General features: G+C 41.8%; 1 protein-coding gene across 1 annotated transcript; it reads right to left on the bottom strand.

The window, feature by feature from the left end:
• Nucleotides 1-999: 999 nt before the first annotated feature.
• LOC118357356 (basic proline-rich protein-like) lies at nt 1,000-2,210 on the bottom strand. Its single transcript, XM_035729323.1, has 2 exons — nt 1,965-2,210; nt 1,000-1,677 (listed from the first exon to the last, which is right to left on the bottom strand). The coding sequence occupies exons 1-2, from the start codon at nt 2,208-2,210 to the stop codon at nt 1,000-1,002; spliced, it is 924 nt and encodes a 307-aa protein (XP_035585216.1).
• Nucleotides 2,211-22,339: the final 20,129 nt, after the last annotated feature.

Here is a 22,339-nt window from a genome sequence, read left to right as displayed (position 1 = left end):
GCATGCGGTTCTTGATCTTGGGGTCATAAGTTCAACCCCCCACATTGGATGTAGAGATTACTTAAAAAAATAAAAGAAACACACTTAAAAAAGTAAAGTATAAAATTTTACTAATATATAAATGAAGTACTGAATACACTGGGAAATATACCATACAGTCAGAAGGTAATAATTTTTCCTAAATTAATTTATAGAAAATTATTTATTATTTATTATTTATTATTAGAAAATTATTTATTATTTTTATTATTTTTTAAAGATTTTATTATTAAACAGTCTCTACACCCAACATGGGCTTGAACTCACAATCTTGAGATCAAGAATTGCATGCTCTACCAACTAAGCCAGACGGGCGCCTCCATACATCCTTTTTTATTTTTGTTTTTATTTTTATTTTATTTTATTTTTAGAGAGAGAGAGCTAGCAAGAGAGCACCAGCAGGGAGGGGGAGGGGAAGAGGGAGAGAGAGAGAGAGAGAGAGAGAGAGAGAGAGAGAGAATACTAAGTATCATCCATGCTTAGCGAGGCTCCATCTCACCACCCATGAAATCATGACCTGAGCCAAAATCAAGAGTCCGGGGCTTAACCGACTGAGCCACCCAGCCACCCCCACCCATAAATCCTTTTTTAAAAAAAACAAAATGAGGGGCAGCTGGGTGGCTCAGATGGTTAAGCGTCTGCCTTCGGCTCAGGTCATGACCTCAGGCGTCCTTTAGATGGAGCCCCCACTGCCCAACCCCTCAGAGCTCAGTGGAGAGTCTGCTTAAAGATTCTCTCCCTCTGCCCCCCCTCAAATAAATGAATAAATCTTTTAAAAAGAATAAGACCCATTTTTAGGTAAATTACATTTCTATTATTAGGAAAGCATAAATAACTTTATGCGCTTCAGTGTTTTGGGGTTTCGGGTTTGGTTTTTGCTTTTGTTTTTGCTGCAAAAAGCTTTATTGTTTCCCCTCGGTCCACGGTTGGGAGAGGGCTCCCGGGGGGCTACAGAGCTGCCTAGTGGCCCACCGCAGAGGCCCCGGCACGAGCCCAAGGGCCCTCCAGGGCTGCCGGGGCCCCCAGGCGCGCTTGCGGGTGAGCCTCGGGAAGAGACCCGCGCCCAGCCCGCCGGGTGGCTCCAGCCTGCCGAGGTGAGTCGGGCGCAAGCCCGCGTCGTCTGGCGGAGTCCGGCGGCGGGGCCCGGGCCGCGGTTGGGCGGGGAGCGAAGGAACGGCAGCGGGGCGTCTGCGCAGGGCCAGGCCCCGGGCCGCTGGGCTCGGGAGGCTGGCGCACGGCCTCCGGGCCTGCATCCTCCGGAGTCGCGGGCGCGGTCGGGCTTCTCCTGGGCCATTCGCTGGGGAGCGAGGAGGCGGGGGACGCGGGGCCCCGCGGCCGGAGCCTGGGCCTCGCGGTGGAGCGAGAGGCGGGGAGGCCGGCGGCGTGCGAGGCCGCGGGTGGTGGACGGGCCTCCGCCGCGCGGGGACGGGAGCCTGGCGAGGCCGGAAGCCGGGCCCCAGACAGGGTGCTGGCGGGCCCCGGGGGGCGGAGGGGGGCCGAGAAGAGGGTGGCGAAGTTTGTGACTGGAAAAGAGGTTGGAGGGTGGTCGGAGGCCGGAAGGAGGGGCGTCCCTGGGTCTGTGCGGTCCCCACACTGCTGGCGCGAAGGACGGATCCGGGGGCCGCCCGGGGCACCGCCCTTAAATGTGCTTAAGTTTTAACCATCCTCAGTGTATTTGTTGACATTCTTATTCTCTAGGTTAAAATGAAAGACACCACTTGAGTTTGCTGTATCGAGTAAAAGAGTATTTTGGTCCGAGTTTCCAAAAATGTTTAATAATCAACCAATTAGGTATCCAGGTTTTGGATTCTCTGGGGAAGAGTCTAAGACTGAGATTAATGTGCAGGAAGTTTATCGCCTTGGGATCTACACTTGAGGAAGGGGAGGAAGCAACACTAGGGAACAGAGAAGTTGGACTATGGTACAGTCTCAGCGAAAGCCTCAGACAACGCCTCAGGGGAGCTTCGAGGCTGCGGTGGCCCTTCAGGCTTGCCTTGGGTTAGGGTGAGGGGCCGAATATTTTTACCCGCATGTTGACCATTGGATGCTGGCTGCCCTGGGAGCCGAGTGTGACCTTGGTGATTCAGCTTTCTGCAGCTGACATACTTCTGTAAGAGCAAATAAATGAGGGCTTCTACGGCTTCCAAAGGGGGACAAGGACAGTGTCCCATAGTGTCCTCTGTAGTAGAGTAGGCCTTAAAATTTCCACATCGTGTATCAGTGTGTACTCCATAAATATAAATGTAAATACAAAAGTAGAAAATTCTTGAGAGAATTATTTTAAAATACACACAGCCTAGTGTACATCATGTCATAAACAGGAAGAAATATAAAAGGAAGGATTCTAGGGTTCTCATTGTTCTGACTTATCTGACTCTTGGGCACGAAAAACCAGGATGGAAGAACTTGAATCTCATTTCCTTTGCTTTCCATTCCCTTCTTTAGTGAAGCAGCAAAGTAAAATGAAGCCAGGAAGAATAGCAAGGGATCAAAATTCACCATACATACCTGAACAGGCAGAGGGGATGGAGCTTAGTCAAGATTTCATAAACAGCAGTTAAGCTGAATTTACTGTTTTAAATTTAAATTAAATTTATTTATTTATTTGACAGAGGGTGGGGGAGCCGCAGTCAGAGGAAGAGGGAGAAGCAGACTCCCTGTGAGGGGTGTAGGGAGCCTGATGTGGGGCTCGATTCCAGGACCCCGGGATCATGACCCGAGCCGAAGGCTCAGGCTTAACCAACTGAGCCACCCAGGTGTGCCCCATAACTCAGTTTTTAAAAGATTTTATTTATTTATTTATTTATTTGAGCGAGACAGTGAGTGTGGGCATGCGCAAGCAGGGAGAGGAGCAGAGGGAGGGAGAATTTTTTTTAAATTTTATTTTATTATGTTATATTAGTCACCATACAATACATCATTAGTTTTTGATGTAGTGTTCCATGATTTATTGTTTGCGCATAACACCCAGTGCTCCATGCAGAACGTGCCCTCTTTAATACCCATCACCAGGCTAACCCATCCCCCACCCCCCTCCCCTCTAGAACCCTCAGTTTGTTTATCAGAGTCTGTAGTCTGTCATGGTTTGTCTCCCCCTCTGATTCCCCCCTTCATTTTTTCCTTCCTACTATCCTCTTTTCTTTTTTAACATATAATGTATTATTTGTTTCAGAGGTACAGATCTGTGATTCAACAGTCTTACACAATTCACAGCGCTCACCATAGCACACACCCTCCCCAGTGTCTATCACCCAGCCACCCCATCCCTCCCACCCCCCACCACTCCAGCAACCCTCAGTTTGTTTCCTGAGATTAAGTGTGAGAGGGAGAATCTTAAGCAGGCTCCATGCCCAGCGTGTCAGAGCTATTGTGGGGCTCAACTGAGATCTGAGATCACGTCCTGAGCGAAAACAAGAGTCAGATGCTTAACCTACTGAGCTACCCAGGCACCCCATAGCATAACTCAGATTTATCATTCATTGGTTTAGTAAATATTTATGGATTGCTTACCAGGCACTTTACTATTTGTTGGGATAAAAAATAAATAAAAGAGAGATGGATGAGATACAGTTGTAGTCATGAAGATCTACCGGGCTTATCAGTCCCATTAATTAGGGTGTTTGTTTTGCTATTTTGCTCCTATGCCAGTGGCAAAGTAACTGAAATAGTTATTAATTCCTTTGATAGCTTGCCCAAGCTACCTAAGTGCATGTTGAGTGGGCACAGAAAGACATTAAAAGCATAAGGTACACCTTGAAATAGATTTTTGGAGATGAAGGTGGATATGCCTGGCATGGAGAGGGGAGAGAAAGGTGACCCATTTTTGAAATGGAGGCAAAGTAAAAGAATATCCTATAATGGTAGTAAAAATGTGAGTTAAGGGGGGCATTCCTGAATTATTTGTTGATTTTAATGAAGAACCTAAAAGAGAAGTTAGATGCCATTCATCCTTTCTTTTGGTATAAGGTCCTGCTCACAGGCATGGTACCCAAATTCTAGTCTTGTCCACATGCAAGATGCCCGTGTGGGCAAGTGACTCAACCACCTCAGTCTTGTGTATCTTCACATGTAAGATAGAGTTGATAGCGTTACCAATCTCATAGGATTGCTGTGTGGATTACAGGAGCTACAGGCTTAAACAGGGCCTGATACTTATTGCTTACTACTTATTAGCTCTTGTTAAGAATTGGTATTCTTTACTTGAACACTTATTTAACCCTGTTTATAGTCAATATGGGAACTAGTAGAGCCTGATGGTTAAGAAAATGATCTCCAGAACCAGACAGCCAGAGTTCAAATCCAGGTTCTGCCTTGGGCTGGCTGCATGACTTTGGGCAAGTTACTTACCCACATCGTTCCTCAATTCCTTGTCTGCAAAGTGGGGATTATACAGTTCTTACTCATAGTATTGTTGTGAAGATTGAGTAAGTGTCTATAAAGCCTTTAGGATAGTACCCGGTAGAAAGAGCCATGTAGGGGCGCCTGGGTGGCTCAGTTGGTTAAGCGGCTGCCTTCAGCTCAGGTCATGATCCTGGGGTCCTGGGATCGAGCCCCACATCGGGCTCCCTGCTCCACATGGAGCCTGCCTCTCCCTCTGCCTCTGCTGCTGCCCTGCTTGTGCTCTCTCTCAAATAATTAATAAAATCTGAAAGGTAGGAAGGTAGGAAGGAAGGAAGGAGAAAGAAAGAGAGAGAAAGAAGAAAGAAAGGAAGGAAGGAAGGAAGAAAGAAGAGAAAGAACGAGCCATGTAAATATTGGCTATCATTGTCATCACCATCATCATCATCACTGCTTGGGTTGTTACAAACGTGCTTCTCCAGATCAGTTGATGTTGCAAAACACGTAGCCCTCAGGCACACACCAACACACTGGAAAACACACACACACATACACAGTCCAGCTACCAATAGTCCAAGCTGCTACAGACCATTCTCTGGGGAGACTAGCAGTGCACTTACTCCTTTGCTGCATTTCCCTGGGAAAGGGAGCTGCCTTCTGGAACCAAATGCAAGGGCAACATAAGACAGGAGGAATGAGCAGCCTGCAGCGCTGCCAGCCGGGGGCAAAGGGCAACCCCGGTGCCCTCCTCACCTCCCTTATTAGCCTCCTTTCCTTCCTTCTGCCACCCTCTCCTGCCCCCCAGGGCCTCTCCTGGGTCTGGTCCCCAGTTTCAGTGACTTTTAGTAATGAGCCGTTGCCAAAGTATGAACTCTAATTAAGGCATTTGCCGAGAAGGTCAGGTATGCAACCTCCCAGAGGGCCTTTTCATTTTTTACTGGAGGGGGGGGCGATACCTGCTTTGTTGCTCCCCGCCCTCCCCCCAGCTCCCCTCCTTCCTATCCCGAGTCCGTGTAGGGGGGCGTGGTGATAGCCCACCGCAGGTGGAGCTGTGGGGCCGCTGGCTCTGGCTCTACCTGCTGCCCCTCCGGATGTGCGGGGTTTGCTGGACCCCACCCACGTCAGCTCTTGCACCCCCTTACCGGATTATGTGTCGGCGCTGGGGTTCCTACTTTGGGTTCAGAAAGGCATCGTCAGGTACCTAGTCAGTCTCCATAACTTTTCTTGCACAAGAAACATTCACACTTCTAGTTGGAGAAAAGAAAGGAGTCATGAAAAAGAGGGAGGAGAGAGAAGTTTGAGTGAAGGCTTGGGCAGGTTCTCTGAAGCAGCCAGACCTGCCCCAGTACGCCAGTGGCCACGCAGGTGGCGGACAGATCTTGGAAGCGTCATGGAACTACATCATTCCGAGCCGGGACTCCGGCATTTCCTTTGTAACATCCCCGATAAGTGGTAAGTCTAGCCACTTGGGGTTTTTTGTTTTGTTTTCGGGTTATTCGGTTTCTCCCGGCTGGGCCCTTCGCTGCCCCACCCTCCTCTTCCCTCCGCCACCTGACAGAGCCCAGATACTCAAGAGTAACCTCCCACTCTTCCCTCTGTAGCCACCACCTCGCCCAGGCCAACGCTACCCCAATCTCTCGTCGTCCCTTCCTCAGCGTATTTCTAGTTCCCTTGATCATTCCCTTTATGAGTGTTGACAATATGTTCTGCAGTTAAAATTTTCCCAAACCTACGATCTGTGCTTACTTTGGCTAGTGTTCTAAACATTGTTTGGAGAAGGCATTGCTCTGGGCCACTAGGCTATTCCTCCAAATTCTCTATTTCTGACTCCTGATCTTGCTCTCTTCCTCTCCCTTTAACCCATCACAACATCCTAAATACTTCGCATAGGTACGGGTGAAAGCTGCAGATCCCTAAAGTACCCTAAGTGTTATTCTAAGGTGCTGGTGGATGTGGAATTCAGGAGTGACCAGGATGTACGAGGAGGGGTACAAGTGACAAATCTTAGATGGTGGAGGGGAGCACAGAGTTAGAGTCCAAAGTTCATAGAACAGAAGAAAACACACATCCAGTCAAATTTATACTTGAAATCCCTTTAAACTTTGGTCTTTCTGCTCCTTGATGATTATTTGTCTTCTGTAGATTATTTTTGTTTCTTTATCTCTTTATTAGTTCTTCACTTAGTTCTTCAATTTCTTCCTTGAGAATATCTACCCAGCCCTTGCTACACAAGCATCAACAGTGCCGGCATCATCCAAGAGTTGTCAGAAGTGCGGGACCTCACGTTGCACCTCAGACCTAAGAATCAGTCTGCATTTTAGCCAGATCCTTCAGTGATTACCTTGCACCCTGAGAAGTGCTGTACTAAACCATCATAGCCGCCTGCCAATACACTGTGCTTCTTTGTCAGTGGCTGGAAAATCGTAAAATAGTGATGCTTTGTCCCAGAATTCCACCAACATACACCAATCATTTTGTCCTTGACTACACGCATTGACATTGATTTTTTTAAAGGCGTGTCCAGTTAAATTCAGGGCCGTTCAATATATGGGTTATATACTCCAGGAAGTACAAGGATAGAGGACTTCACTGTAATTCTAGGAAAAGATGGAAATTTAAATCTTTGTCTTTTGATAAAAATGGTGATGAGGAAAGAAGGCGGCATGAGTACAATTAAAAGCAACCTCAGGACTGGAGCTGTTTTCAGGAATAGACTCGGGATGGCCATATTTGCTTACAGTGAGAATGAGTTGACAGGCACAACCCAGTACCCATGATTGGAAAGCTGAAGCAATGTGGGGGCAGTTAATAGAATATCTTGTGGACATTTGAGCAAAGAAATAATGTAACTAAAAAGAATTTTGCAATTTTTTAAGAGGCTCTAAAGGATGGACTGGAACTTTTCTAAGCCTCAGTTTTCCCGTCTGTAAAATGGGATGTAATTTCTAGCTACAGATTGTTGTAAGGAATAAAAATATATTATGTAAAGAGTTTAGAGAGGGTTGGCACACGGGAAGCACTCAACTGGCACAGAGGTCGTTGTAATTATGCATGTGGGGGCAGAATGAGAGACTGAAAGTGGAGAAAACATCTAGGAAGCTCTTCACCAGTAGTAGTAATAATAGAAGCAGTAATGAGATGCTCACTGTGTGCTGGGCACCATTCTGAAAGTGCTTTCCAGAAGGTGACACATGTACTTCTCACCATAGTCATATGAGGTGGATACTGTGATTCCCATTCATCAGGTTGGAAACTGAGGGACAGAGAGGTTACGTGACTTGCTTAAGTTGCCACAGACAGAATTCAAATGCACGGCGTGACTTCACACCTGACACCCTTGAGCACCATGCTGTTGCATTGCTGGTGTCCCCGTGAAGACAAGGAGGAGGGGCGTGATGGGAGAAATAGAAAAGAAAGGGAAGAGCAAACAAACACCCATCAGTGAGGAGAGATGGCAGTGTGTGAGCAAACAGCCCTGGGTAAGTATACAAAGTCCAAAATAGCTCTAGCTGGTAAGCAGAGTTGGGAGGAAAAGAGCACTGGCGCCAGAGATGGAGGCTTGTTTTGTTTTTGGCTTACTGTCCTTGAAATGTTTAAGGTTTGATTATAATCTCTTGGATCATTTTGGAGCTATAAAGCGTTATTTCTTTAAAAAGAGTATTGCTTTTGCTTTTTGAACAAAGAACACTCAGCACCGGTCATTCACCTGAAGCCTGTGTGTTCAGTGATTAGTTCTGTACACAGGTGAGAATTTCCCTCAAGTAGCACATATTTAAAGAGCATAAGTGGCTTTTTTTCACACCCCATTTAATTTACACTGGTTTTACCTCCCTGCACAGATGGCCTGCTTTTCCTCTTCCTGTGCTTAATTCTCACTGAAGCCAGAGAATGCTAAATGCCCATGAGGATTCAGCGGAGTTAAGGAATATAGGAAGAGGAGTCAGATATTACAACAAAACTGCAGGGAATGGTTCCTAAAGTTATGATTTTAGGCATAAGGCATTAAAAGCATTTTTGCAGCATAGGAAAATGGGAAGATACAAGGAAATGTCAAATAAAAGAGAAAACTAAATAGTATATGCAGTAGGATTCTTAAATGGTAAAATTAAAAAGTGTTTATAAATGTAAACATGTCACATATTTTTTTAAAGGCCAGGAATTTATTTTCAAAAAGTAAATAATTACTGAGCAGTAATTTTGGTTGAAAAGACTTAGGGTAATTTTATTTTCTTCTTTAAATTCATTTTCATTTTTCCACACTGAGTACATATTCATTTTATAATCAGAAGAATCCCATGCTTTTAAAAAAGAAAAGTGGCGTTTAGAATCTCTGTTTTCCCTGTTAGGTGTTTAAATCTGAATGAAAGCTGCAGTTTCCGCCGAGTTTTTTGCCCGGTGGGGGCAGTATTAGTCCCCAAGATTTCTGCAGTTGCCATATTATTGGTATGTTTGGGGGAGCTTGAAGTGCAGGGAAGAAGTGAGGCTCCTCTGTTTCACCAGCTGTTAATTGATTAGCAACACTAAGTAGAATTGTTCTTCCTATTAAGTGGAAGAGTCAGCCTAGAGGAACAGAAGGAGGGGGTGGTGGTGAGGGAAGAACCTTCAGGAGAGCTTCCTCCTCAGCATTCTTCAGTGATGATTACTACAGGGACATAGCCAGCTGCACTGTGCAGCTGCGTTTCCAGCTGTGCCGAGCGGGGCTGGAGGATGTGTTTGGCAAGTGCCCCAGTGGCCCTTTTCTGGGTCATGTAGGCCAGGCAGTAGATATGGTGGAACTGGGGCTACACTGAAACTCTAGGGAGTGGGCTTTCTGGACAACTTTCAGAGTTGAAGTTGTACCTTTCAGGTGTCAGGAAGATCAAGTGAGCCAATATCCTTAAAATTGAAATCTACAAAGCACTATCTTGATGTGTTTGTATGAGATTACAATTATTTCTCTCCTTAAGCTCTAAAACTTGAAAGCTTAACCACTGTTACTTTTACAAATGGAGTAGACATTTTTTTATTACTTAGCATATTTTAAAATTCTGAAAACAGTATTACAATGACCACAAAGAATGCTTTAGAATATGAAAAGGATTGATTATGTAAGAATCCAATTATTTAAACAAAATAATACAATTATTTTCATTTTGGGGGCCTTAAAGTATTTATGCTTATAAGAATAATGAAACAATATTATAGAAAATTTGGGGAAAAAGATCATCTCCCTGAGATTACCCTAAGACAACTGTCATCAATTCTATATATTTCCTTCCAAGTTTTTTTCTGGAGGCAACATCTTTAAACTTTAAATTATAGTGGATTTAATACTTTAGTAATCTGATTTCTTTTTGCTTTTCTGTTTAACACCATACTGAATAGGAGACAGTTTAGGGTAATGCTTAAAAATCCACACTCTTAAGTCAAGTTCCAGGAGCTCCTTTAAGGAATTTTCCTTCCGTTAAGTAGAAAGGGAAGTCAGCATGGAGAGATAATTGAAAGAAGGCAGGGGGGAATGAAAGAAGAACCTTGAAAAGAGCCTTAAATAGGGGTAATACCTACTTCACAGAATTATTGTGAGACCGAAATGAAGTAATATCCACAATATAGCTACTACACGGCCTGGGACACAGTAAGCATTCAGTGAATGGTAGCTATTGTACCATACATATATTGTTATATAGACTTTATAATTACTTTAATGCCAGTATCAATATTTTAATTTCACCATAGAATTTCAGCAGATACATATATCTTTATTGGTGACCATTAATTTTCTTATAATTTTTCAGCATAATAAATAATGCAGGACATGGCTTTTCTCACATTTTAGATTATCTTCTGAGACTATCTACAATTTAATAGAATTACTGTGTCAATGAACATTTTTATGGTTCCTGATACATTTTGCTATATTGATTTTCACACATGTTCAATTTATAATGTCATTATCAATATTTAAAAGCAATTGTTTTACTGTACCATTGCCAGGATTGAATATTAAAGTTGATTTGTGTGTGTGTGTGTATGTGTGCATGCACATGCTTGCATGCATATGCACACATTGTGTGTTTGTGTATGCTTACTAATGTGGTGAAAAGTGAATGACGATATAAGAGTATTTTTGCTAAACCAGAACAAAGCCTCTGATAGGCTGGCATGTGGAATTAGGAAGCACTGCTCCCTAGAGGTACTTTGCAGGATCTGTGTGAACTAACTTCCTAACGGAATTAGAAAGTTCCAGAAATTGACTCCCACAGGATGTACAGGACAGATGCCTAACTGTATCTCCCAATTTGCACTGGTTCAGGAACTCAGTGGGAACGAATTAGAATTCAGCTTACAACAAATGGGGCTCAGATGTAGAAGGTTTTAATGGTAAAAGAGAGACTCTCCAAAAAAGAAAGAGAGATATATCAAACTTCAGGAAAATGCAGTTGAGACTTTGAGGAAAAAGTCTCTTTGAGTAAAGATTTATTCTGACAGAGTGACTTAGGCTCAACAGCAGGATCTGAGTGCTAAAAAGAGGTGTCATGCTCCTGAACTCTTAGAAAGAGAAGATGGTAATAAAGGAAAAGAAAAAATATCACCTTGGATACAGCATCTTTGCTGTGGCAACTTTCTCTGAAACAGCTGGTCAGGAAAAGCAGGTGTCTCCAACTAGCTGGAGAGTGAGAAAAGCCCTTGAGCAGATGGGAGAGGCGGGTTGGGGGGGCGGCGGTGTGCAGCAGGGCAATAACCATCGGTGGAACAGGGATGGCTGAAACACCAAGCGCTGAGGTAGGGGCAGCAATACTTTGGCACCACTGATGTGTAAGACTGTGGCCCTGCCTGTGGCTGCTTGCTGTCCTCTTTCTGAATTGCTGCTTCTGATCTACTTTGGCCTTGGAAACCAGATACCCAATCTCATCAGAATTGTGGGTAAAATAACAATAAGAATTTTCTGGGATGGTGGTGGAATAGGAAGCACCAGAAATCTATTTCCCTACCTAGACAAAAACTGTACCTTCAGAATCTGTCTGATGTAGCTATTTGGGAACTGTGGAATCTGTTGAAGGCTTGCAACTTCCAGAGGAAGGCTTGGATGGTAAAGTGCTGTTAATTTTGGTCAATTTCAGATCTTAGCACAGTTGCAGCCACCCAGCCCTCACCCCCTAGATCCACAACAAGCAGCCATGCATGCATTCCAGAAGAATGTTGTATTGCAGCTTGTAGGAGCCAGGGTGGGCAAGAAGAACCCAGTCCTCCAAACACTGGGGATCTGCACTCCAATTACTGATTACTGCTCTGATCACAGAGATGCAGACAAAGAAGGGGGTGGCCATTGTTGTTGCACCTTTCCCCATTGTCGCAATCCCCTCCTGCTCTGGCTGACATGACTTCCAGATAACTTAAAGGGCCAATAACCTTTTTTCCCTTCACTTTTCTTTTTCCCCTTCTGCGAGCCAGACATTAAAAACCAAGACATTCAAAAACAAACAAAAAAAAAGGCCCCAAGACTTTCAAAAGCAACTGCAGGGGCACCTGGCTGGCTCAGTCAGTACAGTACGTGACTCTTGATCTCAGGGTTGTGAATTCAAGCCCCATATTGGGCACAGAGTTTACTTAGGAAAAAAAAAAAGCCACTGCCTATATGGGGACACTGGAAAGTCATTGCACATGCCCAGGGAAGAGCACATGCACAGAAAAGACCTGAGAAGACCTTAATTTTACCCCTCAGGTCAATCCCTGGCACAGAGATAGCTCCCAACAATCAAAACAGAAACAAAAACAATAAATAAAAACAAAACCCAGAAAACCCTGGGCAAAGGGGAGAATCTGATTTTCAGGTTTACTACATTATTAGATTCAACTGTTAAGTTTTCAATAACAACAGCAAAAAAAAAATCACAAGGCTACAAAGAAACAGGAAAGTAAGGCCCAGTCAAGGGAAAAACAATAAGCCAAAGAAAAAATTGTCCTTGAAAAAGACCCAGTGGCAGATCTTCCAGACCAAGTCTTTTAAAACAACTGTCTTAAAGATGCCCAAAGAACTAAAAGAAGATGTGGGGAAAGTCATGAAAACAATATGTGAATAAAATGAAAATATCAATAAAGATAGAAAACCAAAAAAACCGAAAAGAAATTCTGAAGCTGAAAATTACAAGAACAGAAATGAAAAATTCACTAGAGGGATTCAAAGGCAAATTTGAGTAGGCAGAAGAAAGAATCAGTGAACTTGAAGATAGCATGATGGAAATTATCAAGACTGAGGAACAGAAAGAAAAAAGATTGAAGAAAAGTGAACACAGAGAGTTGAGACACCATCAAACAGATCAACGTACATATTGTGGGAGTCCCAGAAGGAGAGGAGAGAAAGAGGCAGAGAGAATATTTGAAGAAATAATAGCTAATCAAACTCCCCAAATTTGATGAAGACATGAGTATAACCATCCAGAAACCTCAATGACTCCCAAGTAGTATGAACCCAAAGACACTCAAACTAAGACATATTATAATCAAACCATCAACACACAAAGACAGAGCAAGAATCTTAAAAGCAGTGAGAGAGAAGTGACTCATCACATACAAGGGATCCTCAATAAGATTATAAGCAGATTTCTCATCAGAAACTTTGGAGGCCAGAAGACAGTGGGCTGATATATTCAAAGTGCTAAAAGAACAAAACTACTAACCAAGAATCCTGTCTATATCCAGCAGAACTATTTGTCAAAATTAAGGGGAGAAATTAAGTCATTGCCAGATAAACAAAATCTGAAGGAGTTTGTTACCATTAGACCTGCCTTACTAGAAATGCTAAAGTGAGTCCTGTAGGTTGAAATGAAAAGACAATAGACAGTAACTCAAAGCTGTATGAAGAAATAAAAAGCCCAATAAGGATAAATACAAGGACAATTATAAAATCTGGTATTTTTGTAACAATGGTTTGTATCTTCATTTTTTTATTTTCTGCATGATTTAAGAGACTAATACATTTTAAAAAACAATTATTTGTCTAAATGCTAGTATTATTGCAACTTTGGTTTATAACTTCACATTTTGTTTTTTACATAATTTAAGAGACTAACAGATTTTTAAAAAATATCAGCTTATGTTTTTGGACATGCAATATATAAAGATGTCATTTTATGACCTCAATAACAAAAGGGTAGGGGCAGAAATGTAAAGGAGCAGTTTTTGTTATGTTATTAACAGTAAACTGTTATAAATCCAAATTAGCATGTTATAACTTTAGGATCTTAAATGTAATCCCCATGGTAACCACAAATAAAATAAAAGCCAATTCAAAAATGGGCAAAGGACCTGAATAAACACTTTTCCAAAGAAGATATACACATGGCCAGCAAGGACTTGAAAAGATGCTCAGCATCACTAATTGTTAGGTAAATGCAAATCAAAATTACAATGAGATACTACCTCAACCCATGAAGATGGCTTCTAGCAAAAAAAAAAAAAAAATCCCAGAAATTAACAAGTGTTGGCTAGGGTGTGGACAAATTGGAACCCTTGTGCACTGTTGGTGGGGATGTTAAATGGAACAACTGGTGTGGAAAACCATATGGCAATTCCTCAAAAAATTAAAAATAGAATTTCAGTTTGATCCATTAAACCCCGTTTCTGGGTATATACCTCAACATTTGAAGGCAGGGTCATGGAGAGATATTTGTTCACCCATGTTCATATCAGTATTATTCACAAGAGCTAAAATGTGGAAGCAAACTGAGTGCCCATTGACAGATAAATGGATAAGTAAAATGTGGGGTGAACATACAATGGAATATTATTCAGCCTTAAATAGGAAGGAGATTGTGACACGTGCTACCACATGGATGAACCTTGAGACTGCTATGCTAAGTGAAATAAGCCAGTCACAGAAAGACAAATACTGTGTGATTCCACTTATATGAGACACTTAGAGTAGTCAAATCATGGAAACAGAAAGTAAAATGGCGGTTTCCAGGGGATGAAGGGAGGAGGGAATGGGGAGTTATTGTTTAATGGGCATAGAGTATCAGTTTTGCAAGATGAAGAGTTCTGGAATTGGATGGTGATGATGATAGCACAACAATATGAACGTACTTAATGCCACTGAGCTGTACACTTAAAAATGGTTAAGATGGTAAATTTTACACTATGTATATTTTAGCACAATAAAAAGTTTCTGAGAGAGAACCTTAGGAATTATCCTATAAGCAATGTGTGTGTATTTTAGTATATGAGATTTATAAACTCCATTTTGACTACTTATTCTTTTTGTTTCTTCCCTGATTCTGTACTCTGTTTTATGCAAAGGACTTTGTCTAAGAGCTGAGTTCTAAATAGGTGAAGTCTTTTGGCAAATTTTGTACAGGTTTCTTTGCCCTCATCCAGGTTCATAATATATAAAGGCACTATAATGGAGTGGATACAAATTTAGGCTCTGGAATCAGAAAAAGTCAGAAGACTTGGGTTTGAATTTGAGTTCCACAAGTAACTACCTATGTGATCTTGGGAAAAAGTTATGCAACCTACCCAAGTCTAAGTTTACTCATTCATGAAATGGAGATAGTAAGTTCCCTGTGGGATCCCTTGTGAGGATTAAGGAGAAAATGCATATGTGATGATACAATGCAAGAGGCCTGACCCCAGTGAGAGGCAAGGCATGTTAACACTACAGTGAGAAGAAGCTCCAGCAGGATGGGGGAGGATTCTCTCTTGCTCATTCTGCTTGGTGATGAGTGACTATTCAGCATAATATAGTCAGCTCACTTTACAACGTGGAGGGGGCGTTACACCTGGCGCATTGCTTTATTATTAGATGTTATCAACTACATGTGGATTTGTAGTGGATTTTCTAAGAGAAAGAATGAGTTTTCAATTAAATTTAGAAAATAGGCAAGCAGAAAAAAAGCTCATTTCACGTGAGTTTACCCTATAATCACAAACTGAGCCCGAGTGGGCATATGGCCTCTTAGAACAAGGGTAAAATCAAGTCTTTCGAGACCTAGTTGTACACATTGGTTTTCCCTAAAAGACCTAGAGATCAGATATTCAAAAGAGATACTTTTTAAATAACATTAATATTTAAATTTGGAAGTCTATTTTCTCACGTTTGGATGAAGCCTCTACATGTGCACGCACGCACGTATTCATAGGTATGTGTGTGTATTCTTAGTTTGCCTACTTATATTTTTTCCCACAGGAAAAAAAAGAAACATGCAATTGCCAGATAACCTTGGTGAATATATCCCTTCATTTTGAATCAGGGAAGGGGTGTTTGGGGTTCCAGGTCACCCTCCTTTCTACCTTCCTTCCCTCTACTCTCTTCTTTACTCAGGCTTACAAAGAATGTGAGGTCATAACTGATGATAAAGTGTCTTCCTCTCAGAAGGCATGCAGAAGAAAAAAGCACATGTCAGTAAGCTATACAAATGAATACTGGGATTGAAAACATATGTCCAAAGACTTTATGTGAATGTTCAAGCAGCATTCTTCATAGTAGCCAAAAAGTTGACACAACCCAAATGTCAATCCCTTGATGAATAAACAGAATGTGGTGTATCCATACAATAGAATATGTGTGTATATATATAAATATATACACATTTGTATTTAGTTTATTCAACTCTGTTGTATTCAGTGAGCTGTATACTTTAAAGGGGTAAATTTTATAGTATGTGGATTATATCTCAAAAAAGCTTTTTATTTTTTTATTTTATTTTTTAATGCTATACATTTTTATCTTATTTTGTTTATTTATTGTTTTAAGTAGGCTCCACACCCAGCATGGAGCTTGAACTTACAACCCTGAGATCAAGATCTGCACTGAAGTCAAGAGTTGGATGCTTAACCGACTGAGCCACCCAGGCTCGCCCTTTTTAAAGCTGTTTAAACAAAAGGAAAAGAAAGGCATGACTAGTTTCTCACAGACCTGTTGTTTTTATCACATCTATATATAACTTCACCATAGCAAATTTATAGCATTTTCATAAATAACCTGAAGGTTATTTACATAAAGCCAATTTATTCTGAAAAAAAAAAGGACAGAAGTTTCCAAGAAAAGCAGGCAACATTAATGGTAAATTTGCTCCAACCCACTTGGAGGATTATGGAAATATTCGCACTCTCTCTTCACATTCATCAGTTGAAGCTTTTGAGGCAATGTTTGTTTTCTGAATGTTTCCTGCTTCCTGGAGAGGTGGAAGAATTCTTATTAAGAGTAATGCCAAAACAGCATTACCCATTTGACGCATTTGATGTGAAGAGTTAAAGAGAATGACTAATGAAGTTCTAGGCGAAGATTTGGCCTTCTAACTCTGTTCTCTACTAGTATGTGTGAGTCTTGTTTTCCTATGCTTTGTTTATTTAAGCAATGAATTTCTTCCAGAAATGGAAAACCCGGTAAGCAATGACAAAGACCCCTCTAAAAACAAAGTTGAGTTTTTGATTGCTTTTCCATTTGATCTTCTTTAAGGATTAAAAGGAACAATGTCATCAATATGCTAAAGTAAGGAATTACATTGAAATAATATTACAGGCTTTAAATTATGCTATGTTTTTAATTTTATAGGTATGACAACTGATATTTTGGAGCTAGGGGATTGTCCCTTAATTATCAATAGAAAAATTCTTACAGAAAAAAGGTACATCATGTGATTAGATTCAGAGCTTATTTGGATCATACATTTAATTATGCTTTTCGAAAAAATAAATTCTAATCTATAAAACAGATTAGAAATAACAGCACAAATCCTCGTAGGCTGCCAACCAGTTTTATTGTCAGTTATTATCACAAATTATCTATAATATTCAATGAGCCAATCCATTGCTGGCTCCTTTAAGAACATAGTCTCCAAAATAAAGCAAAAATAAATTAAACGAGAAATAGAGACAGAATGAGTCATTTGCAACCTCAGAGATGTTTCTTCCCTGGGCCCAAATAGCTTTCTTTTCAGCTGATGTCACTCAAGAATTCCCAGCAATGCCTGAGGGCTACTGTGGAAGTGCAGAGGTACCCTGGTTTTCAGGGACAGCTTCCTGGACTAGAGAAATCTGAACCCAGGACTGCCCCTGCAACGAGTCTTTATGATGTGTTTTTAAACTTCTGAAGTCACTTCTGGTGGCCCTACTCTTGATCTGACCCATCCAATGACCAGGCACCCATGACATCTGGTCAGGAACTAGGGACCACTGCACTCACTTCTGATACCTTGGGACTCACGACATTAGACTTAATTTTTCACCAGTGCCTCTCCTATCTCACGCATTTGCCCAAGATTATCTTCCACTTTGTTTCCTCAACCCACGTATGCTTGTTAGTCTCCATTTGCCCCACCCCCAACCTCAGCCCATTATCTGTTCTTTTCCACCCTGAACTGTGCTTCTAGAGGTTGACCTTCACTGAAGCAGCTCCTGGGTTTTTGGCACTTTGGAGTCCAGTTGGCTTCGGCCAACGGGAGGCACCAGAAGTCAGATTGGAGGGTGAAGGTAGAGAGGTTGGGATATTTATCCTTATGGTCTTTCTCCCCAACTCCCACCCCTTGCCTCCTTGTGATCCTGGCAATAGCTTCATCCCTCTACAGCCATAGACCCCTCTTCGACATCTCCAGCTCTCAGTAGACTCTACATTTCCCTCCTTCTGCCTTCTCTGACCAAGTGGTGGTAATGGATTCCTGCTAGTACTTGTCCCAGATGCTTCATCTTCCCTTGTTAATTCCTTTAATCCTGCCCGCTTCTGGTTCTTGTTGGGACAGTGGCTGATATCCTATCCCTTTCCCTGAGTATCTCCCTGATTTCTAACTCTGAGGCTTCTTGGTGCAATTCCTACTAACCACTTCTGAACACCTTTCTTATTCTCTAGGAATAACCACATTGATGATGGGGAGTGGACAAAGGATTGCATCCTTACAGTTCCTTTCATTCTGTTTTATTCTCCAAGTATTATTGAGAGATGGCAGCTACCTGTGACACAGGACAGGGCTTCCCTCTGCCCAGAGTATTAGTCGTAGAGGGACAGAGACGGAAAGAGGCTCAGTGGGCGGTCTGGCTCTGCACCAATGGCATTTTCAGAGACGGTCTGGGATCCAAGTCACTCTGAACCATTTAGGCCTCCAGCCATTGTTATTTCTAAACCCCATAGCTGTTGAGTGAGGGTTTGTGTTATACAGACCAGCTGGCTTCATTTTTCCAGCAAAGGAGCAATCTTCAGAAAGCTAAGATAGTTTTTAGGGTCAAGGCTGGGTCTGACAAGAACCTCCAATTATTTCGTTATATAAAATACAGATCTTCCAATGCCAAAAGTTTATAATGAGTTGAATGTCTTCTCTTAGCCCAGTCAGCTCCAAACCACTAAAAACAAACCCTTTATTAGGCAAAATCAGATGTATTGACCCATTGCTATGGGGGAGACCACACACTAGAGAAACTGCCTGGCATCTCCCCAAAGGGAAAGATAGAGTTTGGACTGATAGAATTCTGGAAGAATAGAGTTTAGGTAACAATTTAAATAAATCATTGTCTTGATAGGTTCCAAGCAAAGCAAGGCTGGGTGGAGTGGTTAACATCCCATCTGGACTGCAAAGGAGACTGAGGGCTGTTTCCTTGGGGGGAAAGAAACAAGATGGATGCGGAATGCTGTGTGCTCAAACCCCTTATCCGAAGCTCTGCACCTGGGCTGTAATCCAGATTGCTTCTCTGTGTCCAAGTAACTTAGCCCCTGGGCAAGTGGGTGGTTTCTTACTGGCATCATCTCAAACAATTTGAATCAAAGTATTTCAAATTTTGATAGTCTCTGATTTTAGACAATAGTTTCTCAGCGAGTGAGAAAGCAGTAGTCACTTAAAGGAGGGGGGTGTGATGACAGTTTACAGCTGCAGGGTGTCCTTGGGGGAAATATTGTTTCCTGTTAACTCTGCAGCTGGCTTTATCTGTGCCTTTTATTCCAATCTGATGAATGGCAGGATGGATTTTTACCATCCAAGCTATTTTTACTTTCTCATTGCCTCGATGAACTGCATTGGACATGTAGCATAAGCAAGAAATAAGCTTTTGTAAGATTAAGCTGCTGGCATTCTGAGGTTTTTGTTTAGTTTAGTTTTGTTTTGTTTTGCTTTACCAGAGCATAACCTAGCCTATTCTGGATGTCATAGACATTTCTATTTTAATTACATTTCCATAAAATGAGGTATTGGCTTAGGGGCTGGTAGCAAGTGGTAGAAAACTATTACTGGAAGATGAAAGGAGGTATATACGTATTCTTCAGGAGCAAAACATTTGGTACAGTTGTCATCTACAGTAATTTGTGTGGCACAGAAAATTTCTAATAATTTATGGTTTAGGAAGAAGAAGTTGGAAAATAGAGTGTTTGTAGCCTGTGTTGCTGATGATGAAGTTTGGCATGGTATTAGAAGAAATAGATAAGCTTAGGAAAGAATTGGCCAGTTTGCATGCAGGAAAGGGACTAGAGTGTCCACAAGTTTGGGAATTTATAGGGTTGCAAAAGGCAACCATTTCTGAACCTCAGACAGTGAAAAGTAGCATTGAGAAATGCTTGGTTAAGGGGCGCTTGGGTGGCTCAGTCAGTCAAGCATTTGCCTTTGGCTCAGGTCATGATCTCGGGGGCCCAGGATCCATCGATCGAGTCCTGCCTCAGGCTGCTGGCTCAGCAGGGAGTCTTCTTGTCCCTCTGCCTCTGCCCCTCCCCCTGCTTGTGCTCCCTTCTCTCTCTCTCTCTCAAATAAATAAATAAAATCTTTAAAAAAGAGAGAGAGAGGAGAGAGAGAGAAATGCTTGGTTAACAAAGTCTGATTAAAACTCAAACATGTAGCAAGGATCAAATCAAGTTACAGCCATTGGACATATTGTTAAAATCTCTGTATTGGTTAGGGTGGCACCTGCTGTGTCTTTTCAGTTGGACAGACTAGCTCAGGGTAAATGTGGCTGTCTCACCAAAGATAGGCCCAAGGTAACTGCAGTTGAGAGAAGCGGGGCGGGGCGGGGGGGGCGCACAATAAAGCAAAGAAAATGTAGAAAATTCAAGAAGTATGACTAAAGAGAAATGAAAACATACACCTGTTCAAAAACTTGTACACAAATGTTTATAGCAGTATTATTCATAATAGCCAAAATATGGAAACAACCCCAAAGTATATCATTTAATGGATAAATCAAATGCAGTATATTCATACAACGGAATATTATTCATCAATAAGAAGAAATTAAGTGCAGATATATGCTACAATATGGATGAACCTTGAAAACATTATGCTAAGGGAAAAAAAGTCAGTCACAGTAATCAATGGTCCACTTCTCTGTTATCCTCACCAGTGTGAGATCTTTAAGGACATTGTGTATCTTTGAATTCCCAGCTCCTGCAAACAGTAAGTAATCAATAAAGGGTGATGACAGCAACTATAACTTACTGAAGGTTTACCATATCTCGGTGCTAGGGTAAAGGCATTGCCCACAATATTTCATTCAATCCTGATAGTTATATGCAGGTCTGTTTAACACAAATATTGGTTGAATGAGTCTCCCTGAGTCTTCCAGGCATCTGGGATCTTTGTGTCTTCAGCATGGGAATCAGTATAGTGTGAGCCCTTATTAGAAACACCCTCTTCCCCAAGATTTCTGCACATTTCCGAGAGCTTGGTTTTTTTCACAGTCTCTTCCTGCTTTTATTTTTCTTTTCCTCCTGAATTCCTGACCTCACTTGGATCTTTTCTCCTGCGCATGTCATCTCTCGGCTTTATATCAAACATGGAACATGGGCCTTTGCTTGAACGTCACCACGCTCTTTAGCATGAGGTAGTTGGGGGTAGCAGACTGTTCCCCAAAGTCTTGAGAAAAACAAAATAGCATGTTGCATTGCAGCACTGCATACACTCTAAAATTGAACACAATGCCAAATATCTCTGAAAGAATACACAAGAAACTGTTAACTGTAGATGCCTAAGGAGAAGGGAACCAGAGGGTTGGGGGCTCAGGAGAGAAAGATGGGCTTTTCATACCACAGGCTTATGTCATCTTTTCAAGAAAACAACAACAACAAAATGCAATTTATAAAATTGTTTTTTAAATTATTACTTCGCTCTTAAAAGTCCCTTGGCCATTCTCATCCTCAAAACATGACCTCTGGCTGCTGCTTGTCGTCTCTCAGCCTTCTCCTTCCTCCCTACTCCCTTTACTCTCAGCCCTTATTCTCCACTTTCCCACCTCTTTTTTGGTTCTCCATTAATTGTGCCCTTTTCCCAGTTTTCCAGACTAGGCCCAGAAGGAGAAAGAAGGGGAAGTTTTATCTTTCATGTCTGAAGAGGCCATCTGTATTTTCCTTGAATCAGGTATCAAGGGTAGGAAGTGGCAGTCTGTTATTTTAAGTCACACCTATTAAGATGGATATAATTTTTTCAAAATGAAAAGAACAAATGTTGCTGAAGTTTAGAGAAATGGGAACCCTCGGGCATTGCTTTTCGGAATGTAAAATGGTGCAGCCGCTGTGGAAAACAGTTTGGCAGCTCCTCAAAAGGCTAAACATAGAATTATCATATAACCCAGCAACTCCACTCCTAGTTATATATCCAAAAGAATTGAAAGCAGGGACTCGAACAGATATTTGTGTGCCCGTGTTCATAGCACAGTAGCCAAAAGGTGGAAACAACCAGTGTCCATCAGGAGATGAATGGATAAGCACAATGTGGTACATACATACAATAGAATATTACTTAACCATAAAAAGGAATGAAATTTTGTTACATGCTACAACATAGATGGACCTAGAAACATTATGCTTAGCAAAATGAACCAGACACAGAAGGACAAATATTATATGGTTCCACTTATATGAGGTACCTAGAATTCACGACCTTATAGAAACAGAAAGTAGGATACACATTACTAGGGACTGAGGGGAGGGGCTAGAGAGAGTTGTTTAATGGGTACAGAGTTTTTCTTGGGGATAATGAAAAAGTTTTGGGTATGGAGAGTGGTGATGGTCACACAACAT

The sequence above is a fragment of the Zalophus californianus genome, chromosome 9 (assembly GCF_009762305.2).
Source record: "Zalophus californianus isolate mZalCal1 chromosome 9, mZalCal1.pri.v2, whole genome shotgun sequence".
Taxonomy (NCBI): Eukaryota; Metazoa; Chordata; class Mammalia; order Carnivora; family Otariidae; genus Zalophus; species Zalophus californianus.
Note: the sequence above shows the minus strand (reverse complement) of the source record. Positions and strands in the feature narration are given on the sequence as shown.